Source organism: Lutjanus erythropterus, chromosome 2, assembly GCF_056507025.1.
Source record: "Lutjanus erythropterus isolate fLutEry1 chromosome 2, fLutEry1.hap2, whole genome shotgun sequence".
Lineage (NCBI taxonomy): Eukaryota > Metazoa > Chordata > Actinopteri > Lutjaniformes > Lutjanidae > Lutjanus > Lutjanus erythropterus.
In genome coordinates this window covers 28,013,890-28,034,431 of record NC_139318.1, presented here as the reverse complement: position 1 = coordinate 28,034,431, position 20,542 = coordinate 28,013,890, and the positions used below count along the sequence as shown (strand labels likewise).

Here is a 20,542-nt window from a genome sequence, read left to right as displayed (position 1 = left end):
AGAAATCACTGACAAATTACTCTCGTAGATTTTATTTACTTTAATGTGAGGGATTTGTACAGTTATTCACAAATGATTGCTCGCATTTCCATTTGTACAACAAGAAATATGTTGAAGACTAAAACACAAATGACAGCCTGTTGTCATGTAATTGTGTGTAATTGTAACACATGTTCACAACAGCTGCAGAATATCCATCTGCGGTCCTCAGCTCATTTTGAACAAGTTCCCAGTCATCATGGCCACAAATTCTGAAAGAGTTCAAATCAGCAGTAAATGCAATTCTAATTTTTATCTTTTTTTCTATGGTAGCACTTGTTTCTTGTACATTTAATTATGTTTGTGTTTTTAGGGGGTTTATTTGTGTGGGTTATGTTTTGGTGTATGTTTTATTCATTAATTTCCTACATTTTATTAATGCTTATAAAAAATATGCTCAGACATATTCTTATATTTCTGTTTATGCTCATATGTCACATTTTGTCTCTCAGTCTAAAGTATAATGAGTTTACCTGAAATGACATGTGCTATGTAAATACATTTGTCATTGATTATACTTATTACCCTATAATAACTATATGATAGAGTAATACATATAAAATATATCTATATATAAATATATCTAAGGATATGGATATTGAAGGATATATTTTTAATACACCAGTGCAGATTAGAAACTAGTGTTACTGAATATTTCATTTAATTTTCATTAAACAATATAAATATTTACACATTGTTTTTTTTAGAATAAATAAATAAATCATTGTTTGATTTATGTTATTGTGGAATAGTATTTGCTTTCTGACCTGAACAGTTCAGTTCAGACTGAAAAAACAACAGCACAGCACACTGTGACACCTTAAATATATTTTCAACCAAATCAAAGGTTTTTATTTCAAAGTGGTTATTACCAGTAATAACATGAACATGAACATACTTTCATACCTTCGTAATCAATGGTTCCATCTCCATCTTTATCTGCCTCCTTCATCATCTGTTCTGCCTCGATCTCATTAAGTGGTTCCCCTGCATTCATCAGTACGTATCTAGAGATTAATATTACACATAAAGAAAACACAAGAGAACATGGTGACAAACACTGAGTAATCACATAATGACACGTTTGTGTTTATTGAGGTTTTTTCTGTTTTATTTAATTTGTCTTATCTGACATTTAAAGCTGCAGTAGCCAATTTTATTTCATTATAATTTTGGTTAAAATAACTCATTTTGACCAAAACTGAAGGGTTCCTTTTAAAAGAAACATGTTTGTGCTTGCCCCTTTCCTTTTCTTCTTCACTTTTTTTCTTTTACTGGATCCGGTTTGAGTCAGACAACCAATTAGAGTTAGCTAGCATGTAACAAGCCAATCAGAGCAAGTCTGAACGAACAAGGGTCATCTAGCATTTAGGTGTTGCCCTGTCTGTCTTACCTCTGAGTCAGACATAACTAACCAAGTAGAACAGATGCTAGTTTGCATAGTTACAACGGTTGACAACCTTGATGTTCCCTTCAAACCCGGCAAAGTGCGTCTGCGATGCATCATTTGATGGGAGGGGCTTAGCAGAGTGATGGAGAGGTAGGAAGTTTTGCATTGTTCAACTTGTCTACTGCAGCTTCAATGTCAGATGGAAAATAAATAATTATTCGTCAGCTATGGAATAGTAAGGAATAGCTCAAATTAAGAGTTAATAAAGAATTTACTTAGTGTTGAAGAAGTGTTTATGCTTTTCTTTTCTGTTACTTATGTTGTTCTTACTTTAGTGTGTTCCAGTCAATATAACCCTTGGCCTCCTTGTCAAATACTTTGAAAGCAGCTCTGAGTTCAGCGTCCTGGTTCTTAGTTCTTTCATGGTACAATGCCATCAGACCCAGGAAGCTGTCACAGTTAAAGATCCCTTTACCTGAAATGTCACAAAAATAAAAACATTTTTATTTGTGCCACGCAATAGGTTTTGTTTGTAAGTTTGGTGGGCAGAATGGGAGTAAGACCGATATATTTGTAAGGAGCTAAATACATATTGTACATAAAACATGCATTAGATCATGTGATTTTTATATGCAGTATAATGAGATATAATCAAGTACAACACAACAACCTTTACTACAGTTTTCTGCTTCCCAACATACTGTCTCTGTGAAAAAACAGGTTTTCCATCATTGTTCTGAAAAAGGGGTTGTTTTTAGGATGAAAAATTGGCGAATTATATCTTAGAATTTAAAGAACATCTTCCATTTTCTTAAATTTATAGAAGACCCAAAACATTTCAGCTTAATTTTTCTTTCTTTCTTTTTTATATGTAAACATTCAAAAGACAAAAAAAGAGGAAAAGAGACAGAAAAAGAAAAAAAAATCTGCAATAGAAATTCAGAGAGAAGAACAAAGGTGTAAGGGGAGAAAGTTAAGACAGGGGAAACAGGAAAGGAAATGGCAAATTACATCCTCCTGCATAACAGATATATAGCAAAAAGTAGTTAGTTATGTTAAAGGAGCTGAACTCAACATATACAGTTATATAAAAGCTATTCTTACAAGATGTCCACTTTAAATTAGCAGAATCATGGTGCAGTGTTTCAGTGCTTTCCTGGCTATATAATGAAGTCCCTGTTCAAGTCACATGACAGTGAGTGGAGATATAGCCTTAGATTATTTGTTCTTTTATGAATTTTATGCATGATTTGTTCTGACAGAAACAAATTGTTTGGATTAGGTCATACATTTTACAAAGAAGTGTACATTTTAATTGGAAAATAATGAAATATTCTTAATTAAGTGAACATTTTCCAGCTGTCTGATTGCAGAATTGCAGAACGTTAACTTCAGTGTATGATTCTGGTTGTGTGTGTGTGTGTGTGTGTGTGTGGCATATCTGTGTTGTTTTATGGCACAACTATAGGATGACACAACAGCCTTCTTATTTAGTCAAGTCCATGACACACAAATCACACATAGTGAAACACTGACACCTAGTGATTAATATAGTAAACTGCAGTAAAAAACAGAACACTGCAATATTAGATAATGTTATACTTGTTTATACAGGATTTTAAAAGATAATACTGTCTTTAAAAGCAGCACATGGCTTTTCTTTTATTAACACTAAATCTATCATCAAGGCTTGCAATTAAAATCCAGATTCAATCGGCTCCAAAGGGTAATTCCAAGCTTGTCTTAAGTTTAATTCATCTTCACCTTATCAGAGCAAGTGGTGAACATTTTATCCACCTTCCAGCACTTTAGCTAACATTAATGGGAAACTTTAATGGTAATGGAAACCTTTAGCTAATGTGAATGGTCAGGCTATCATTACAGAATCTCATTTAGCAATTTAATTACGTATTTGGCTAAACTTTAGGCAGATAAAGTTACTTCTACATCCACCCTCACCCCCAGGTACAGCCTAGAATGCTTAAAGTACTTAATAATATAATACTAATATAATAACATCTTACAATATTACACAGTCAAATACACCATCACTGCTATGGCTGCTATACGAGTTGAATCAACAGCTTTCTGTCACAGTGGAACCAAAAAATTAAGATTACAGGCTTCAAAAAGATATGATTTATAGCAGGGTTTGTTGTACCTGACAGGGCTCAACATTATGGATTGCCTCTTGCCTTGGACAAATAAATGTGATATACTGCTATTATATCTCACTTGCCCAATTGGACAACTGGTAAAGAAAAAAAAAAGAAAGAAACTATTCTGATAATTGATTAATCATTAAAGTAATTTTTATGCCAAAATGTCAGAAAAAATATGTTTTCAGCCTCTCCAGTACAGACATTTTCTACTTTTCTAAAGATATTCTAATATTAAAATGAATATCTTTTGGTTTTGGACCATGAAAAACTGGACATGGACATTTTCCACTATTTTCTGACATTATAATATAATATACATTATTATTAATAGATGTTGCAGCCCTAGATTAAATTTGACAATTAACTCTACTTTGTTGTTACTTCATAACTGCTGATCAAGCAATTTGTACAGGGACAAAGAGAAATGGATTTGAAATGACCCATTTGCCCAACCAAATGAAAAAAAAAAAAAAACAATCATGAACATTGACCTCTGCTGAATGACATTAAGTTGAAGTTTAAGTGAAAAGCTTTTGAAAGAGCGACTAACTTTGACTAAGCAGCTTTCAGTTAGTTTAAAAACACTTTTTTTTTTATTTCATGGTTTCGGACATACAAGATTTCTGCCTGACAACACCGCTACATTATCTTAAATGTAGAGAGTCTAAAATAAGAAATAACCATTGCTATAACTTCAGTTAGTCTTTCCATACTGTGGGGTTTACAGTCATTACAGGCTTATATTCACCATCTTTGTCCACATCTTTGGCCATCTGGATGAGCTCTCGCTTTGTAGGATTTATTCCCATTAAACTCATCAGTCTCTCCAGCTCCTGTGTCTTCACGTCTCCATTTCCCTCTTCATCGAACATCTCGAACACTCCTTTGTACTCTGTGATCTGCTCCTGTGTTAACTTGCTGGCCTGGAACAAAATAAGGGAGTTGTTTAGGTAGGTCCAGTATTTAAGATCAGCATGGCAATGCCTCTGAAATTACTTCATGATTCATTTAACAATATTAAAACACATATATTACCATCAACAATTGTGTACGTGAAGTTTCTTTGTCATAAAATTCTCACCATTTTCTCTGGTAGTCCAAACACGCCTGAGGACAAGCACTGTGACAACAGTTACTGCAGAATGAGCGGATGTCTCAGCCTCATCATTACTACATTTCTAATGCTCTTTCCCCAGAGCTCAGAGGAGCATGTTTCAAGACCTTTTATGGCACTTAAAGGATGGACTTGCTAATCACCCATGAGGAAAATTTGGATACTGATCTCAACTAACAAATAGTGAACCGAATTATTTTGCAAAATAATTGATTTGGTAATGTTGTGATTTGTTAAAATGCTATGATACTGTCAAAGTAACCGTGGCAGAAGGGCCTAAAGACAAGATAACAAAATATGTAAACGATCAGATGCATTTTCAGACCTCAACATCACATGGTGCACTTGTGGGAACTGCTGTTAGCTTGCTGTTAGCCATTAGCAGGTGTTTGTGCAACCCCAAGTGACTCTCATGAAAGTGGACAACCAAATAAGGAGGCACTTAACTACATGAAGTTATTTCCATCATTGCAATGGGAACATTAAGAATTTCACATTTGTTAGTTGAGGGAAAGAGCTATGAATCTTTGTGTGCCTCTAATGATCCTCTGTGTTTGGAGTTTGAGTGAAGATACATTAGCAAGTAAAGCAAAATGGAAGCTGACTTTTTAAAGGTATTGGGTCATAATATTTACACCCACTGATTATAAGCAAGTTAATTAATACAACACTATACTGTTGAATCTGTAATGTTCCATCCTATATTCTGCTTTTATACACTAATAATAAGTCATCTGTCAGAACCAGCCAAGAAAGTTCCTGTTAGACATAGAAAAGTTTGGATCAGTCTGATAAATTTGACTGACTGAATCAGAAGAATAGACAAACACATAGGATAGAACAATTAGAGGAATATAAATATAAAGCAAATGTGTAAAAAAATATGCACAATCTACTCCAGTATCACAGAGACAAAATGGCAATAGATGATACAACAAATACATGATCTGAAACCGCTTATTCTTAAAGGGTTGCAGGGGGGCTGGAGCTTATTCCAGCTGACACTGGGCGAGAGGCGGGGTTCACCCTGGACAAGTCGCCAGTTCATCGCACGGCTGACACATAGAGACAGACAACCATTCACCCCTACATCCATACCTATTGGGAAATTTAGAGTCACCAATTAACCTGCATGTTTTTGGACTGTGGGAGGAAGTCAAGAGTACCCGGAGAGAACCCACGCGGACATCAGGAGAACATGCCCAGCCACAAACTCCAGAGCCCCTGAGCCAGCTGGGGCATTAAAGCTCAGGACCTTCTTGCTGTGAGGCAGTGATGCTAACCACGGCACCACTGTGCCACCCGTGATAGAGCAAAATATACAATAATATATACAAAATATATACAATAAGAGTATCTAAGGATATCATGTAGGAAGTGTAGGAAGTGTTGAAATTCTGTGGGTGCAGATTTCACGTGGGCCTACCTATGATTGATTAAAAACTGTGGGATGAAGGGTAAATTGTTTTGGGGCTTCTGAAGGGGGCACATCAGAAAAAAAGTTCTACCACTGTCCTAGGGTATCGAAAAACAAAGCTATTCTTATTTTCAGTTGACTATACACTAATGAAAACATAGTTATGAGAATTATATTCCATTTCTGTCTCATTCTTCCAATAAATCCCTGTAAATATTACACACTATTTGCCAAGCTCCCCAGTTTTCCCATGGGACACATTCTTCATTGCCCTCCACCTATTAACTCCTGGGATCACAATTCTCCTGTATTTCCCAGGATTTCTGACAATTTTTCACACATTTTTCTTTTCATTATCACAACCTGTTTGATACACTGTACAATGTGTATAAGCCCTATAAGACTCTTAACATCTACTATTTCCACTTGAACAACAATACAGCTATACCAAACTAGAATTCCTGCCTTCCAAAAGAAATTCCAGTTTCTGAAAGTTTTGAAGGAAAGGGTCCTTTCTTTAAAATCAATTTTCTTTTAGGGGCAAGGGCAGAAACTAAATGAATGAGAGACAACTGAAGGATAGATAGATCGACTCAGGGGAGCAATAAAATCATTGTTAAATCACTAAGACCATTTTAAAAAGTAATATTTTGTGTCAGATTATTTACCCTTTTTGGTTCATAACCATGTAACAAGCAGGATCATGTATGATGAGCAGGTCAGTACTGTGAAATAAAGCCATTAAATCATTTTTAAAAATTATATTTTGCATCACATAAATGTGTGCCTATTTGGGGGTAAGAAGCCATGTATTAAGCAGGATGATGTACCATATCCCTCACATATTCATTCTTTTAAAATCACTGACATGCAGAAAACTGTTTCTGTGACTCAGTTTTTTTTGGTATAGAAATCCTCTTTTTTTTCTATTATTTTTTATCCTGAATCCACCTACTTATATGTACCTATCAAACACAGTAAACCGCAGTACACACATTAACATCAGAACACACTCTTTCCTAATTAACTAAGGCCAGATTGTGTTGTTGACTCTGCTATTATTAGCTAGCTATAGAGAGCTGCTGAAATCATTAATACCACTTCCTACTTTAGAAGCCAAGTTGGGGCCCGACTGACTGACTGACTCAGCCTTTCAGTAACAAATGAACACCATGTCCTCTTGGCTTTCTGTCCACTCTAATGAAAAACACACATAACACCAAACGACAAATGCTAAATATTGTTCGAAGTGATTGTTAAGGCTCGTATCTCTGGCTGTAGTTAGATAAGATAAAACACCAATCGAAGGTTCTCTAAGCATCGCTGCCTGCTGCAGCGTGGGGTTTCCCAGCGCTGACTGCAGGGTTACCGCGCCCATCTCGTCGTTCGATGGCCGGACGAGAGCGTTACTACTACGGAAAGGGCAGATGTTAAGCTTGGCAAAAGGGAGACAGTAGGCTGTCTTGTTGAATGAGGTATAGTGACTTTAAAGATTAGCCTTTTTGTCTGCCTGGGCAGTGTCTTCAGTACACGGGCTAGTGGGTGTGATTCTCCCCCCCTCCCCTCTCCGGTTGGTTGACTGAGGTTGTCAAGCTCCCCAGCCGTAGCCTGCGTTCGGGAAGGGCTGCTCCCTCCTCGGAAAACTAACGCTAGCTGGCTAGCTAGTTAGTGAGCTAGCGTTGTGGTGCTCGTTGATGCGTGGATCGGAGGTATACGCCGTCTTGTTTTCCAGTCAATGCCCAAACGCAAAAACAGACGCAAATTGAATCAGGTAAGCTGAAATAAAACGATGGTCCTGCTGCTTCCACATATTTCACATTAATTGTTTGTGCCATTAGCTGATGAATTGTGGCGGAATTGAACTATCCGGGGGTGGGGTAGCTGGTAGCGATAGCTAGCTTCCTAGCCATTTAGTTAGCTGCGCTTAGCTTACGTTAAGTTGGCTATTTTAATATCGGTAAATACAAGTAACGATGCTAGAAGACTGTCTGCAGCGGTGGGTCCCGGCACTCAGAATTTGCGGTGGATGAGTTGATTGCTATTAAACTTCTCTCCATATTTCTGGATTTAAAATGCATCCAGTCAACTGAGATAGGTTAACCACCGTTCATGTTAGCCAAAGCCTCTGTAACGTTAAATGTTGGCCAGTAAGGCTTGATGTCAGTGGTGGCCCAGCGGAGGAGTCTCTTGGCCTAAAATACAGTACTTACAGATCTGGGTAGTCAACAGCCAAAAGATATTTAAGACAACTGGGATGATAATGTAAGTACATTTAAGCTTAATAGTTTGTAGTGGGTTGCTTTGTGCACGAAATACAACATTTGAAGATGTTGCTGTCAGTTGATGATGACACACTGGGTTGGGCTGGAACAATAAACGTCCCGTAAACAAATTAACAGTAAATATCGGTTATTGACGATAGCAGAGCAGCCAGCACCACTGCTTAACTTGAAAATAGCACGGGAATGTGTACATACATAACAGCCACACGGTATTAAGGTGAGTTATTATAGCCGCGTTAACACCCTATTTTTTTTTTTTTTTACAAGCTGAACTAATAAGTTAGCACATTGCTGTCTTCCTGCAACGAAACGGCCGCGCCGGTGCAACGCCTTTGACTTGGGTCGGTAACGTTAGTTATTCACCACCAGTTAGCTAATTGGTAGTTATGCAGAGATGGATGATAGATGGTCATCTGCTTTATGAAAAATCACCCGCATCTGTCATTGCATTTCTTGCTTACTGAAGTCAAACAGGCCATCGCCGCCCGACCTTGCAGTTTTACACTATAAGAGAGCCAAATAAACGTACCGATACCGTCGTAATCAAATCAACTGTGCACTGTCGTCTTTAACGAGATTGTTAGTGTGTAAGTAAGTGGATTTCTGGAGGCCGAGTGAGCACCGAGTTTCTAGGTTTACCCACTATGCTGGCTTAAAAGCTAACTACATAGCACTCCATGTAATTGCGGAAGAGCTGCTGAGACTACCCTAAGTGGCTGTGGTTACGATTTTTTGCATTAGATGCTACCAGCTAATTGGTTTATCTGTCATGAAATTCTTCGGGTCTTAACGTTACATCAACCCTGCTTGACGCCGTTAAATCACAAGTGAAATTGTTACTAATAAAGTGACTGAATACGTTGCTTTCTTGAATACTAGCTCTGCCCTGCCTGCAGGCCTACACTGTCAAGCCTGCTAGCAAGCTAAGTAGCGGACAGCAGTCTGCAAGATGGCGTTTAGCTGCATCTTCTCAGATTTCCATCAGTGCAAGGCATATTATCATTACATTCTGCACCATGAAGAAATTCGATTAGTCAAAGTTAGATACAAACAGTCTAATCCTCACCATTGTACTACATTATGGGGCTGAATTGCAAAAAAATCCTCCTAATATATGTGTAGTGCCTCTGTGGCTCTGCTTTCTGAACGTATTTGAGTAACAAACTGACTAGAACAGCTATCCAGCAGCCATTCAGATACCAATGCAAACTAGTCTACTGTTGTAGGCAAATCACAGTACTGCACACAGTTACTAAGTCAACTATCACTACACTGCTTACAGTGTTGGGTAATGCTGTGCACAGTCATCACTTAGAAAATATACATGTTAGGTGTGTTTACTCTACTGCTGTCCACTTATATATCTTATATCTATGTGTCATGTAGCAGCATAATTTTGGTTGCATTAGTTTTAAGAGAATCCTTGAAAATGCAACTCGATCCTAGTTTATGATAGCAAGAATGTTATTTATTGAACAGTATCTGGTCACACTGGACAACTGGAAGAGACTGACTATTATTATTAGGCGTGTTATTTCACTGGCAGTGTGAAAATCCAGGCACTTGCTTTAAGCATGCCGTGTGTAAAAGAATTAAGATTAAACTCATCCTTTTATGATTGGGAAAACATATTTCTAATGCTTGGGCTGGCTTTGCCAGCTGTTTATGTTAGTGGACATGGATAGGATTAGAGACTCATTGACTGAGGATTTTAGCTTTTAGGATTATAGAGTTGCTCAGTGATATTGCTGGTTATGGCCTTTTCTGTGATCCAGCTTTAGACCTGTGAAACATTGCATTATCATCCTTTAACAGTAGAGATAAGCTCTGAAAACAGATGTATGCTACTGCAGAGAGGGAGATATTTATTTTTATTTTTTACTGGAAATGTTAGGAGACACCTTTTGAAAGTAGCAGGCACAGACTGCCCTTAAGGGACCTGAGAAGAGCGAGTGAGCTACAACTCCAGGCTGTTTGCCACTGCTCATTGTTTATCATGCAGTCAGCTGACCCTGATCAGGCGCTTGGAAAGGAGAAGTGATGAGGGAGAGGAACTCCTTAACTGTAAGCAGCATCCACAGAGGTCAATAGGAAATAACATTTCTTAATGTGGAATATCTAAATCTCAGATCTATGAAATGACTCTAGGCTATCTCACTTTTTGATTTACCAAGTTTTTTTTTTTTTTTTCGGGTTTAGGGATGAAAATGAATTGCATCGTATAACTATTTGACTGAGAACAAAATGCTTTTGAATTTAATATACCACAGAAGAAGAGTGTTTTCAAATGAACTATTCAGCAAGTTCACCATGTAGTAGTGACTCAAACTGTCAGGCTGAACTCAAATTGTAAAGGCCTACATGCTTATTAAACCCAAAGGAAAGATAATTTAGATGTTTTGCTTTTTTGTCTGTTCATGACTAAATACATGTTAATACATTCATTATATTATGTGTAGAGACAGAAAACACAGGATATTAATCATACACTATTGTGGGCATTAATGAATGTTATCTAAAAATACAATTCAGCACTGATTCTGTTTGTATTCAATTTTAATGACAAAATTAAATTATCAATTTGAGAAAAGTTAAGGATATTGTTTTTAAGTATCAGCTGTAGTTTTCAAGGTGAGGATGTCATTATGCTGTCACTTTTGATGATACTGCGGAATAATTACATTCCATGACACATTTATTTATGGATTAATGAGTGTAAGAGGATAACCTGTGTTAAAAAGGTCAACCAATCACAGGACCTAAAGGATAACACAGTCAGGTAGAGAAGATTTTCAGTCTTGTCCTGACACCTCCAGTGACATAGGCCTACTGACTGAAATACACAAGGTAAGGCAACAGGGAATGCAAGGTTGGTCAGACTGATGCTATTTGCAATCTCCATTAAATCTGAATTACATTTTAGTTTTGTGTTTATGATCTTTTTTACACAGTAATGTTGCGCTGTTTTGTGTGTTAGGCAAACATCTGTTATGTTGTTATGTTGCTGAGGTTTTTTTTCTTCCCCCCTCAAGATACTAAGTGGCATTTTGTCTGTCACAGAAGGCAGCTTGCATGGACTTGTTTTTTAAGTGATGAGAATTACTATGGACTTAAATTGTGGTTTCTGTGTTGTAATCTTCCTATATCAGGCAGAATATCTCTAGAAAGTTGCCTATTGGAAGTCATTTTTGAAATGTTAACTCTTACAATAAACCTTAATGTGTAGAAAATCCTAATGGATGCATTTGGTCTAAACTGTGTGTGCATATTCGGTTTTTGATTTAGTGCCATAAAAATGCTGTACCATTTTAAACATGCAATCACACACATTAAGACCATAATTACAAATGGGTTTCCTAATGTACTTCTGTTTCACACTTGAATAATTAATTAGATGGATCTGAGCACAAGAGTATCCATTTTCCAAGATAGCTGAAGTTGGCTATCGATCAGTGACTATTTCACAAACAAATAATCTAAACTATTATAAGTCACTTTGGATAAGGGAGTCTGTTAAATTAATGTAGTGTAACTACTAATTCTTCAAAATAAGACAGTATATTCATTAAGCTGCTGACAACTGTTGCTTGTTGTCGTGTTGCAAAAACTCTGCCTTTTATCACTTTTAATAAGTAGACTTGGACTGGGATGTGTCATGAAACAGTTGGATTGCCATATGTATCACAGTATGCTGCAGAAATGGACACATGTAAAACTCTTATCAGCAATGTAACTGAAATTAGAATACTTGATTAATTTGTTTGTTCTCAATTTTAAAAAAATACCTTTTGATTTGGTTAAGGTGGTGTCATTTTGTCAAGTAATTGTCTCAGTAGTCTTTTATTTTGATATCACAGTCTTTCACAGGATAGCTCATTATAGTGAGTTAGTGCATCCTGTCATTTTTCTGTCTTTCCTAAAATAAGTTTCATGAAAAGACTTGGAATAATGGATGAATTTGCTTTTATAACCCAAACCTAATGTAAAGTTCAAGTTATTGTTATTATATTCATAGAATACTATTTGATCATGATGCGTTTTTAAAATTTATTTATATGGTGAACTTTGAGAAAGCCTTGAAGCATAAGTATTAATATAAGTGGCTTATTGATCACTAAAATTCTGAGTATCCCTGGGATTGAGGTCAACAGGATAATGACTGCTTTTCGGATCATTGGAAAGTCATGCCTTAACAGGATTTGTCTGGCAATCTAAATTGTATGTCAGGATTATGTTAGCGACATTGAGATGGCAAAGTAAGGTTGAACGATGAACTATATGAAAATTGTAGGTAAACAGTTTAGTTGATGGAGAAATCAGTTCAGCTTCCAGTAAGCTGACTGAATATCCTCTTTTACCATTACCTTCTGCTGTTAATAGATTTGGTTTTGTTTGAGCTGGGTTCTAGCTCACTTTGCATACGGTTGAAAATATGACCTTGAATATAAAACGAGGAGGAAGATTTGTGTGAATGATTAAAGTGCTTCTCTTTATTCCTTTTTAGATCAACAAGTGCCCCGGTAGCTGGAGTAAGGTAATTGAAAAAGCAGAGTAAAATGAGTGAACTGGACCAGTTACGCCAAGAGGCAGAGCAACTCAAAAATCAGATCAGAGTGAGTAACAGTTTGTAACATGTGCCATGCCATCAGTTGTCCTTAAAAATGCCATTTACAACTTGTTGCAAAGTTGTAGGTAAGCCTATAAAACACCTGTCCTAAAGATTTGATCCCTTTCCTTCCTTTTTCAGGATGCCAGGAAAGCATGCGCAGATGCCACACTATCACAGGTAACATTTTAACATTATATTTCTCTTAAGTTTGAAAAGCATTTTGGTCTGAAATTAACTCGAGTACTTAATGTTTTGCAGATCACAGCTAATATTGACCCCGTTGGCCGAATCCAGATGCGTACAAGACGAACGCTGCGGGGTCATTTGGCTAAAATCTATGCCATGCATTGGGGAACAGATTCCAGGTAAGCTGTCAGAATTTATGACTTTTACAAAAGTTAGAAAGTGCCTAAGAGTTGTTACTGATAATATTGTTACATCTCAGCAGAAATCTGTGTCTTGCAGTCCTTCCTCAGTTTTTGGCCCATGATTCAAGATAAAAATAGATTTTGTGTGACAACTCCCAATTGTTGTTGTGATGGTGTTTATATTGCTATTCTTATCTGTGTAGGCTCTTGGTCAGTGCCTCTCAAGATGGCAAACTCATTATTTGGGACAGCTATACCACAAATAAGGTAAGTTGTGTTTTTTTGACAGGGATTTATTAAGTAATGGTTTAATCTGTATCTTCTCATTTGTAGATGAAGCCGTGTCAGTGTTGCCATGCACATGCAAATAAAGTAATAGCTGTTGCGTTTTTAAAACCTAAAAGTAGAGCAATGCAGATACAAATGTATAATATGGGCCTGGTGCTTTGCATCAATGACATTGTATCTGCTGTGTAAGCTTTTTCATATTGTTCCAGCAACACTATATTTTGCAGCAAGCAACTATTATGGAACACGTATGGTTATACTAGAAATATTTTAAGGAGGGAAACTAATTCTGTCCTAACTGCATTTACTTGGATTCAACTCAAAAGGGCTGCAGATCAGCTGAGAGAGAGGCTTTTGCTTTGGGGCTGATGTGTCTGGTGTGCAGTTAGTGGGACGGGCGGAAGCGGTGAGCTGTTTGCGTGCCTAATAGACAACTGGTCCCTCTCTACCACAGACAGAAAATTAAAACAGAGAATTATATGCTGTTAAATTCTTCGAATTTTGTGGTGACACTGGAAAAACATTTACATTGAGCTTGATACAGCGGACAATAAATCCAACTGGGATTTAAAAGATTAAAGGGTCACTCTTTCCAGTGCATCTCTAGACTTACTGAGAAGATTGTAGGCCAGATTGAGGTCAGAATTGTACATGGGATACCTTAAAGGGATCGTTCGGATTATTTGATGTGGTGCTGTGGGACGTACTTATCGATCGTCAGTGTAGTAGCTACAGCAGATGCCTGTACGCATGCCCCCAGTTAATTGCTGTGGACAGGGTCAGCAACAAATGGCATTTTAGCCCCTTAAAAATGTCCACCTAGAAAATATCACAGTTTAATCACAGTTTAAGTGTATGACATATTTAGAATATTTTCACTGTCATTCTGACAGGAAACTGGTATTGCATAAGCCAAATAGATGGGAGTTGCCTTCAGTAGACCAGCAATTCCTGTGTTCTGTGAGGTATAATGACTGATTTTGTGATTGGAGTTATATTGGTTTGGAGAGAGTGATATTTTGCTTCTATTAATATGGCGTTCTCCCGTCAGAAAAGGCTGATGGCAAAGTTAAGCAGTGAAAATAATCTAATATATGGAACACTTAAACTAAAAATTAGATCAATCTAAAGGGCCCTCTAAAAAAATACATGTATGTGTATATAAACTGGGGACATGCTGACAGGTATCTACTGCAGGTAATAAACTGACTATTGATAAGTACCTCATATAACCCCACTTAAAATAATCTGAACTCTCACTTTAATGTGTATAGGGGCTCATATATAGAAACACTTGTATTTTCAGCCTTTGTTAAACTAAGATGCCATATTACGCGGCCTTTCCGTGGCACTAAGTAGCAGCTTATTGATTGATACATACTGTTATGCTTCCATCAAAATGGAAATGATCTGGGAGTGATTGTCCAGGATGCTGACTAATTTGTAAACAGTACATTCTGTGCTCTCTTCTTTTCATGTGCTTTTGTTACTCGAGTCATGGGTGCTTCACTTGGTGACCCGGCCTGGACGTCACTTGATTTTGGGCTGGGTGCACAAGAGCAGTGGGTGCTAAATGAACAAGTCTAGCATTAAAATTAGTAAGGTATAATAGTAGGTGTAGTAAGAGTATATGTCAGACAATTATGCACAGGTAATGACACTGGTTAGCGAAATGATACATTTAGGATTATTGACTTTCTAGAAAAACTTTTTCAGTAAAGTTTGATCTTCAAAATATATGAAATATCTGACTTTTTTTCTCACATTTATAATTAATCTTGTAAATTAACATTTGTGTGTGTCTTGTCACTTTTGTTGTAGGTTCATGCCATTCCACTTCGATCTTCCTGGGTCATGACTTGCGCATATGCACCTTCAGGAAATTATGTGGCCTGTGGTGGCTTGGACAACATCTGCTCCATTTACAACCTGAAGACACGCGAGGGGAATGTACGTGTGAGCCGTGAGCTCGCTGGACATACAGGTATATGATCTACTCTACTGTTTGACTTTTCTATCACATAATATCTTAAGCACTACAATGAAAGTTTTGGCGAAGTCCAAAAGATTGGTTTAGTTTATCACTTAATTGTCAACTAAATGGACTGGACATACCTGATGAAGGTCGTCCAGACGGAAACGTCGGATATTTAAATTATTTAAATTTAGATGTTCAGACCTCTAAGAGCTGGCTTATTTACGGTATATGATTCTGTTGATAGATATTTGTGTGAAAATAGGAGTTGCATATTCACTGCTAGCTGTTATACTACTGCCAGATATACATCTATTATCACATATTAATAACTTTTCTATTGATTCTTTGAATATCAGGATACCTGTCCTGTTGTCGCTTTCTTGATGACAACCAGATTGTTACAAGCTCTGGAGATACCACTTGGTAAGTAAAAGTATTGCCTACAGTGAGTTGCTATACTGTGTGATTATCAAGTCAGCATTTTTATGCAAAAGCTAAGATGCTGGACAAACGGTGTCTTGATTGCATCTTTTATTTTATAGTGCACTTTGGGACATTGAGACTGGCCAGCAGACAACCACATTTGCTGGACACACAGGTGATGTCATGAGCCTGTCATTGGCCCCTGACTCTCGGTTATTCGTCTCTGGTGCTTGTGATGCTTCTGCTAAACTCTGGGATGTCCGAGAGGGCATGTGCAGACAGACATTCACCGGCCACGAGTCTGACATCAATGCCATCTGTGTAAGTAATTCTAAAAATTCAAAACTGCACATCAGTGTTTTTAGTTGAAATTACACTTTGGGATGTTTTTGTAAGCAACTATTTGTAAAGATACAGTTCTTGTTTTTTCATGTATTGTGTCTATTGTGCATTAATTATATATACCTCTTTTGTGATTTTTAGTTCTTCCCTAATGGCAATGCCTTTGCCACGGGCTCTGATGATGCCACCTGCAGGCTGTTTGACCTGCGCGCCGATCAGGAATTAATGATCTACTCTCATGACAATATCATATGTGGCATCACCTCTGTTGCATTCTCAAAGAGTGGCCGTCTTCTTCTGGCGGGGTATGATGACTTCAACTGTAACGTGTGGGACACACTAAAAGCTGACCGTGCTGGTAAGAAGTTTAGGCCTGATTTCAAACAGCAACTATATTTTCTACATGTTACATAAACACACTTGTTTGTTGCCGTCTTGTTTTTAGTCCTGTTGACTGAATGTTTTGTCCTTTTCTAGGTGTGTTGGCTGGACATGACAACCGTGTTAGCTGCCTGGGAGTTACTGATGATGGCATGGCAGTTGCGACGGGATCCTGGGACAGTTTTCTGAAGATCTGGAATTGAAGCCTGAAGGTTCTTTTTTTGTTTTGTTTTTTTTATTGTTTCACATTTTCTTACATTTGTACCTAAGGCTATTCCCTGTAAAGTCCTAGTCCTGAATCTGTAGTTGCACATGTTTGTTGAAGCCTCATCTTTTGCTTGGCTGGAGTGGAAGTTGATGCGTGGGTTCAATGAATTGTCTCTGTTTCTTAGTCTTTTGCTGGGCTGCATATTTGAGACACCTGTTAGCTTGAATGGATCTTGGCATTCCCTTTTGACTTCAACATTCCTGCCCCTACATTTTCTGTAAACTCTCGATAAATATCAGGACAACTGCAACTGTTGCTAGCATTTGTTTAAGCTAACTTTTTTCTTGTACAATACATGCTGTCTGGAGAAACAAACCTAACTGGTGGAGGTGCATCTATAACAGTGACCAGTTTAGGGCTGCAACTAACAGTTATTTTCATTGTTGATTAATCGGCCAGTTATTTTCTCAACTGATCGATTAGTTCTTTAGTGTTTAAAATGTCAGAATACAGCGAAACCCTCGATCAGTACTTCTAAAAGCTTAAGATGAAATCCTCAAATATCTTGTTTTGTCCACAACCTAAAGATCTTCAGTTTACAGTCAATGGAGTGAAGAACCAGATGATATTTACATTTAAGAAACTGGAATCAGAGAATTTTCACATTCTTTTTCTAGAAGATAAAACAAACCAGTTAATTGATTATCAAAATAGTTTGAAATTCATTAAATAGTTGACAACTATTTGATTAATCGTTGCAGCTCTACACCAATTAGTGCACCTCAAATAGACCTTTCAAACACTTGAAGTAATATCAAACTTAAAGCAGTACTTTCAAAAAACGTGAAGTTCATTGCTGTTTTGTCATTGCCATAAGAACTGTAAAAAAAATGTCTATAACAATGACTACACATTGATAATTTTTCAATTACACTGAATTCTTTTGGGAAAAAAATTAAGTCTTAGATTTGACAGGCTCCCCAAAAAGGACTAAAAACTATAATCTTGCTCTGCAGCTACTTGTAGATGTACCCGTTAGGGCTGCAATGACAGATTATTTTCATTAGCGATTAATTTGTCAATCATTTTCTTGATAAATCAGTTAGTTGTGTGGTCCATAAAATATCAGAAAATTATGAAAAATGCCTAAAGATAATCAGTTAACTATCATAGAGGACTAAAGAAACCTGAAATATTCATATCTGAGAAACTGAAATTAGAGAATTTGGACATTTTTATTTCATAAGAAATTACTTGAAGATTATTCGATTACCAAAATACTTGGCAATTAATTTAGTTGCTGACAACTAATCGATTAATCAACTAATCATTGCAGCTCTAGCATGTATAATGATCACAAGCTGCCTCTGGCATTCTTATATCATCTGTTTGAAAGCTTTTTAGTACAGCTTTGGCCATTCAGTCTTAAATGACACATGACAAAAGGTTAAAGTAGCTAAATTGTAGGTTATAGTAGTGGAATTCTAAATTACGTTTGTCTCTGTTTCCCAGATGTTCTTTTAACTCCAAAGTTGACTGGAAGACCATTACAACTTCAGAATGTTCACAGCATCTTCTTCAACACTGTTTAAACTGACTTGGACACCACAAAAACGAAGGGAAACCAATGCCTTTCCTACACAAAGAAGAGCACAATTGTTTATCACCTAGTTAAGAAAGGATCTCCTGTGGTATCAAATCAGAAACTTGTGCATTCCTTCTTGGACCATTTTATGTTACCTTGAAAGAGAAAAACAACACTATCATCCCATGCAAATGTGTGCGTCTTGAAAGCAAATGTTGGAGTGTAATTGTACAAATTATTTAACTTTTTTTTTTTTTTTTTTTTTTTTTAAGAATTCTATTCTGATGGTTTGTTATTCTTGATGGCTTTCTTTTTTTTTTGTCATATTTCTTTAGTGGTTTTAGATATGTTTGAATTACAGCTTGTCTTTCTAATCCAGTTAAATCATATACGACAGATGAGAGAAAACATGCAGCAAGTAAATGCAAGTAAAAAGCTTGGATCATATTACACGAGCAGCTTTCAAAATGTCCATGATGTATTTATATACTAGCTGTTTTTGTTTCATCACAGCCTTTTGCACATGAAGAAGCTTTGCCTCTCAACTAATACTATGTTAACTAACCAAGCACATGCTATAAGTTATGAATGCTCATTCCAGTACAAAAGGAGTTATTACGAGTAACTTATACAGTTAACCCCCTTAATTCTTGTACATGCCTTTGACTTTGGGTGGGACAGGGTGGGGTAGCAAGGTAGGTGCTGAGTTAATTGGGGCATGGCTGGATTTTATTATATGGATGGGGGGGTGGGATTGTGTTTAGTATCCACTTTGAGTGAAACACCTCACCTGACTAAATAGACACTTCCTTTGCTTGGGACTGCAGTTGCAACTCTGTGAATGAAATGTACAAATCAATGTCTGAAAATAATGGTCTGATGTTTTAAGTTAAGACATTTAATTTTGTCTGCCATGAGTTAATTTAGATGTGCATGCTGTAGACTTGCTTTCAATGGTGCAAAATCCTAGATTTTTTTTTGTTTGTTTGTTTCTGAAAAGGAGAGTAACCTATTGATTGAACTTAATAGAAGCCAATTTTTTTTTGGCTCCAACTCTGCATACATCATGTACTAATACTGGTAACGCTATGCACCAGAGTGAGCAAGAATGGAGAGACTTAATATTGATTGCATACTTAGTGTAAATTATGCTTACCAGTTCTATTGATGCCAATTTTTGTAATAATTATAACAATCATTGTGAGAAATCTATCCTTGACAAGTCCTTTTTCTCTCCTTCAAATCTTCACACTCAATGGAACAAAAACGTCCTCACATACTGTCCATACTAAAACTTTTGTACATTTTTTTTTCTTGGTCTTAAATTGAAAATCAGAGCATCTGAATGACAACATTTCACTGTATACAGAAGCACTTTTGTTAAAGTTGTGACATATTTTCACTTTTCCTTTTTCTGCAATGATGTACAATAAATGTGATGTATTCGTGTGTGGCCACAAGTGAAAATGCAATTCAACTGAGATGGATTCCCTTTTCTCTTTCCATTAATATTATAGAGCTCTGCACCCTTATGTACCTTTTCACTTTTTGTATTTCATTTCAGTCTGTTGGTGTTACACGGTGAGCTGGATGCAAGATAGATACTGTACTAAATTGTACTGTTATTGATTGAAAAATGTAATAAAAAGCTGTTTGAGACCTCTTTTTGTTCTGTTGAATACAAAAGCTACATTGAATGTTTCATAGTTTTTATAAGGGTGTGTAATTTAACCATGCACTTCAGCATATTGGATGTGCTATTAGATTTAACAATTTTCTATTCTGGGATCAGTAACTTGTAGCAGTTCTGTGGACACAGATTGTCACTATCATTCAGGGAGGTTAGGGATTGAAGTTTGGTAAGCAACATGAGACAAAATTAAAAGTAAGAACACTACATAATTCTGAGGATTCAGATTATATTTACTTAAATTCTTAGGGTATTCTGAGAAGATC

The 20,542-nt window shown here is 36.7% G+C and overlaps 3 protein-coding genes across 5 annotated transcripts in view; 2 read left to right on the top strand and 1 right to left on the bottom strand.

Moving 5' to 3' along the window:
* The window catches only part of LOC146331815 (ADP-ribosylation factor-like protein 8B-A), a 189,064-nt gene that overhangs the window by 28,141 nt on the left and 140,381 nt on the right, over nt 1-20,542 (top strand). The gene's annotated exons all lie outside the window — the stretch shown is intronic.
* On the bottom strand, nt 17-7,588 carry LOC146331829 (calglandulin-like). Of its 2 annotated transcripts, XM_084735989.1 has the most exons (6): nt 7,447-7,588; nt 5,343-5,345; nt 4,340-4,514; nt 1,760-1,904; nt 946-1,046; nt 17-251 (listed from the first exon to the last, which is right to left on the bottom strand). In XM_084735989.1, the coding sequence occupies exons 1-6, from the start codon at nt 7,498-7,500 to the stop codon at nt 208-210; spliced, it is 522 nt and encodes a 173-aa protein (XP_084592115.1). In that variant the 5' UTR covers nt 7,501-7,588; the 3' UTR covers nt 17-207. The 2 variants fall into 2 exon arrangements, with proteins under 2 accessions (XP_084592115.1, XP_084592106.1); XM_084735980.1 differs by lacking the exon at nt 7,447-7,588 and having other exon boundaries at nt 4,673-5,662.
* On the top strand, nt 7,485-20,245 carry gnb1b (guanine nucleotide binding protein (G protein), beta polypeptide 1b). Of its 2 annotated transcripts, none has more exons than XM_084735968.1 (11): nt 7,485-7,597; nt 12,909-13,017; nt 13,152-13,190; nt 13,272-13,378; nt 13,585-13,648; nt 15,491-15,653; nt 16,004-16,070; nt 16,190-16,391; nt 16,554-16,770; nt 16,890-17,005; nt 18,514-20,245. In XM_084735968.1, exons 2-10 carry the CDS (start codon nt 12,961-12,963, stop codon nt 16,994-16,996), a joined length of 1,023 nt encoding a protein of 340 aa, XP_084592094.1. In that variant the 5' UTR covers nt 7,485-7,597; nt 12,909-12,960; the 3' UTR covers nt 16,997-17,005; nt 18,514-20,245. The 2 variants fall into 2 exon arrangements, with proteins under 2 accessions (XP_084592094.1, XP_084592087.1); XM_084735961.1 differs by lacking the exon at nt 7,485-7,597 and adding an exon at nt 7,604-7,893.

What these genes read in the sequence shown, in the direction of transcription:
- LOC146331829 (XM_084735989.1), bottom strand. Translation starts at nt 7,500, where the DNA reads ATGGGCGCGGTAACCCTGCAGTCAGCGCTGGGAAACCCCACGCTGCAG. An exon ending in ATTGACTGGAACACACTAAA is followed by an intron (nt 1,047 to 1,759) that starts GTAAGAACAACA and finishes ATTAATCTCTAG; the next exon opens with ATACGTACTGATGAATGCAG. An exon ending in TGGAACCATTGATTACGAAG is followed by an intron (nt 252 to 945) that starts GTATGAAAGTAT and finishes GAACTCTTTCAG; the next exon opens with AATTTGTGGCCATGATGACT.
- gnb1b (XM_084735968.1), top strand. Translation starts at nt 12,961, where the DNA reads ATGAGTGAACTGGACCAGTTACGCCAAGAGGCAGAGCAACTCAAAAAT. An exon ending in CATTGGGGAACAGATTCCAG is followed by an intron (nt 13,379 to 13,584) that starts GTAAGCTGTCAG and finishes TTATCTGTGTAG; the next exon opens with GCTCTTGGTCAGTGCCTCTC. An exon ending in AGCTCTGGAGATACCACTTG is followed by an intron (nt 16,071 to 16,189) that starts GTAAGTAAAAGT and finishes TTTATTTTATAG; the next exon opens with TGCACTTTGGGACATTGAGA.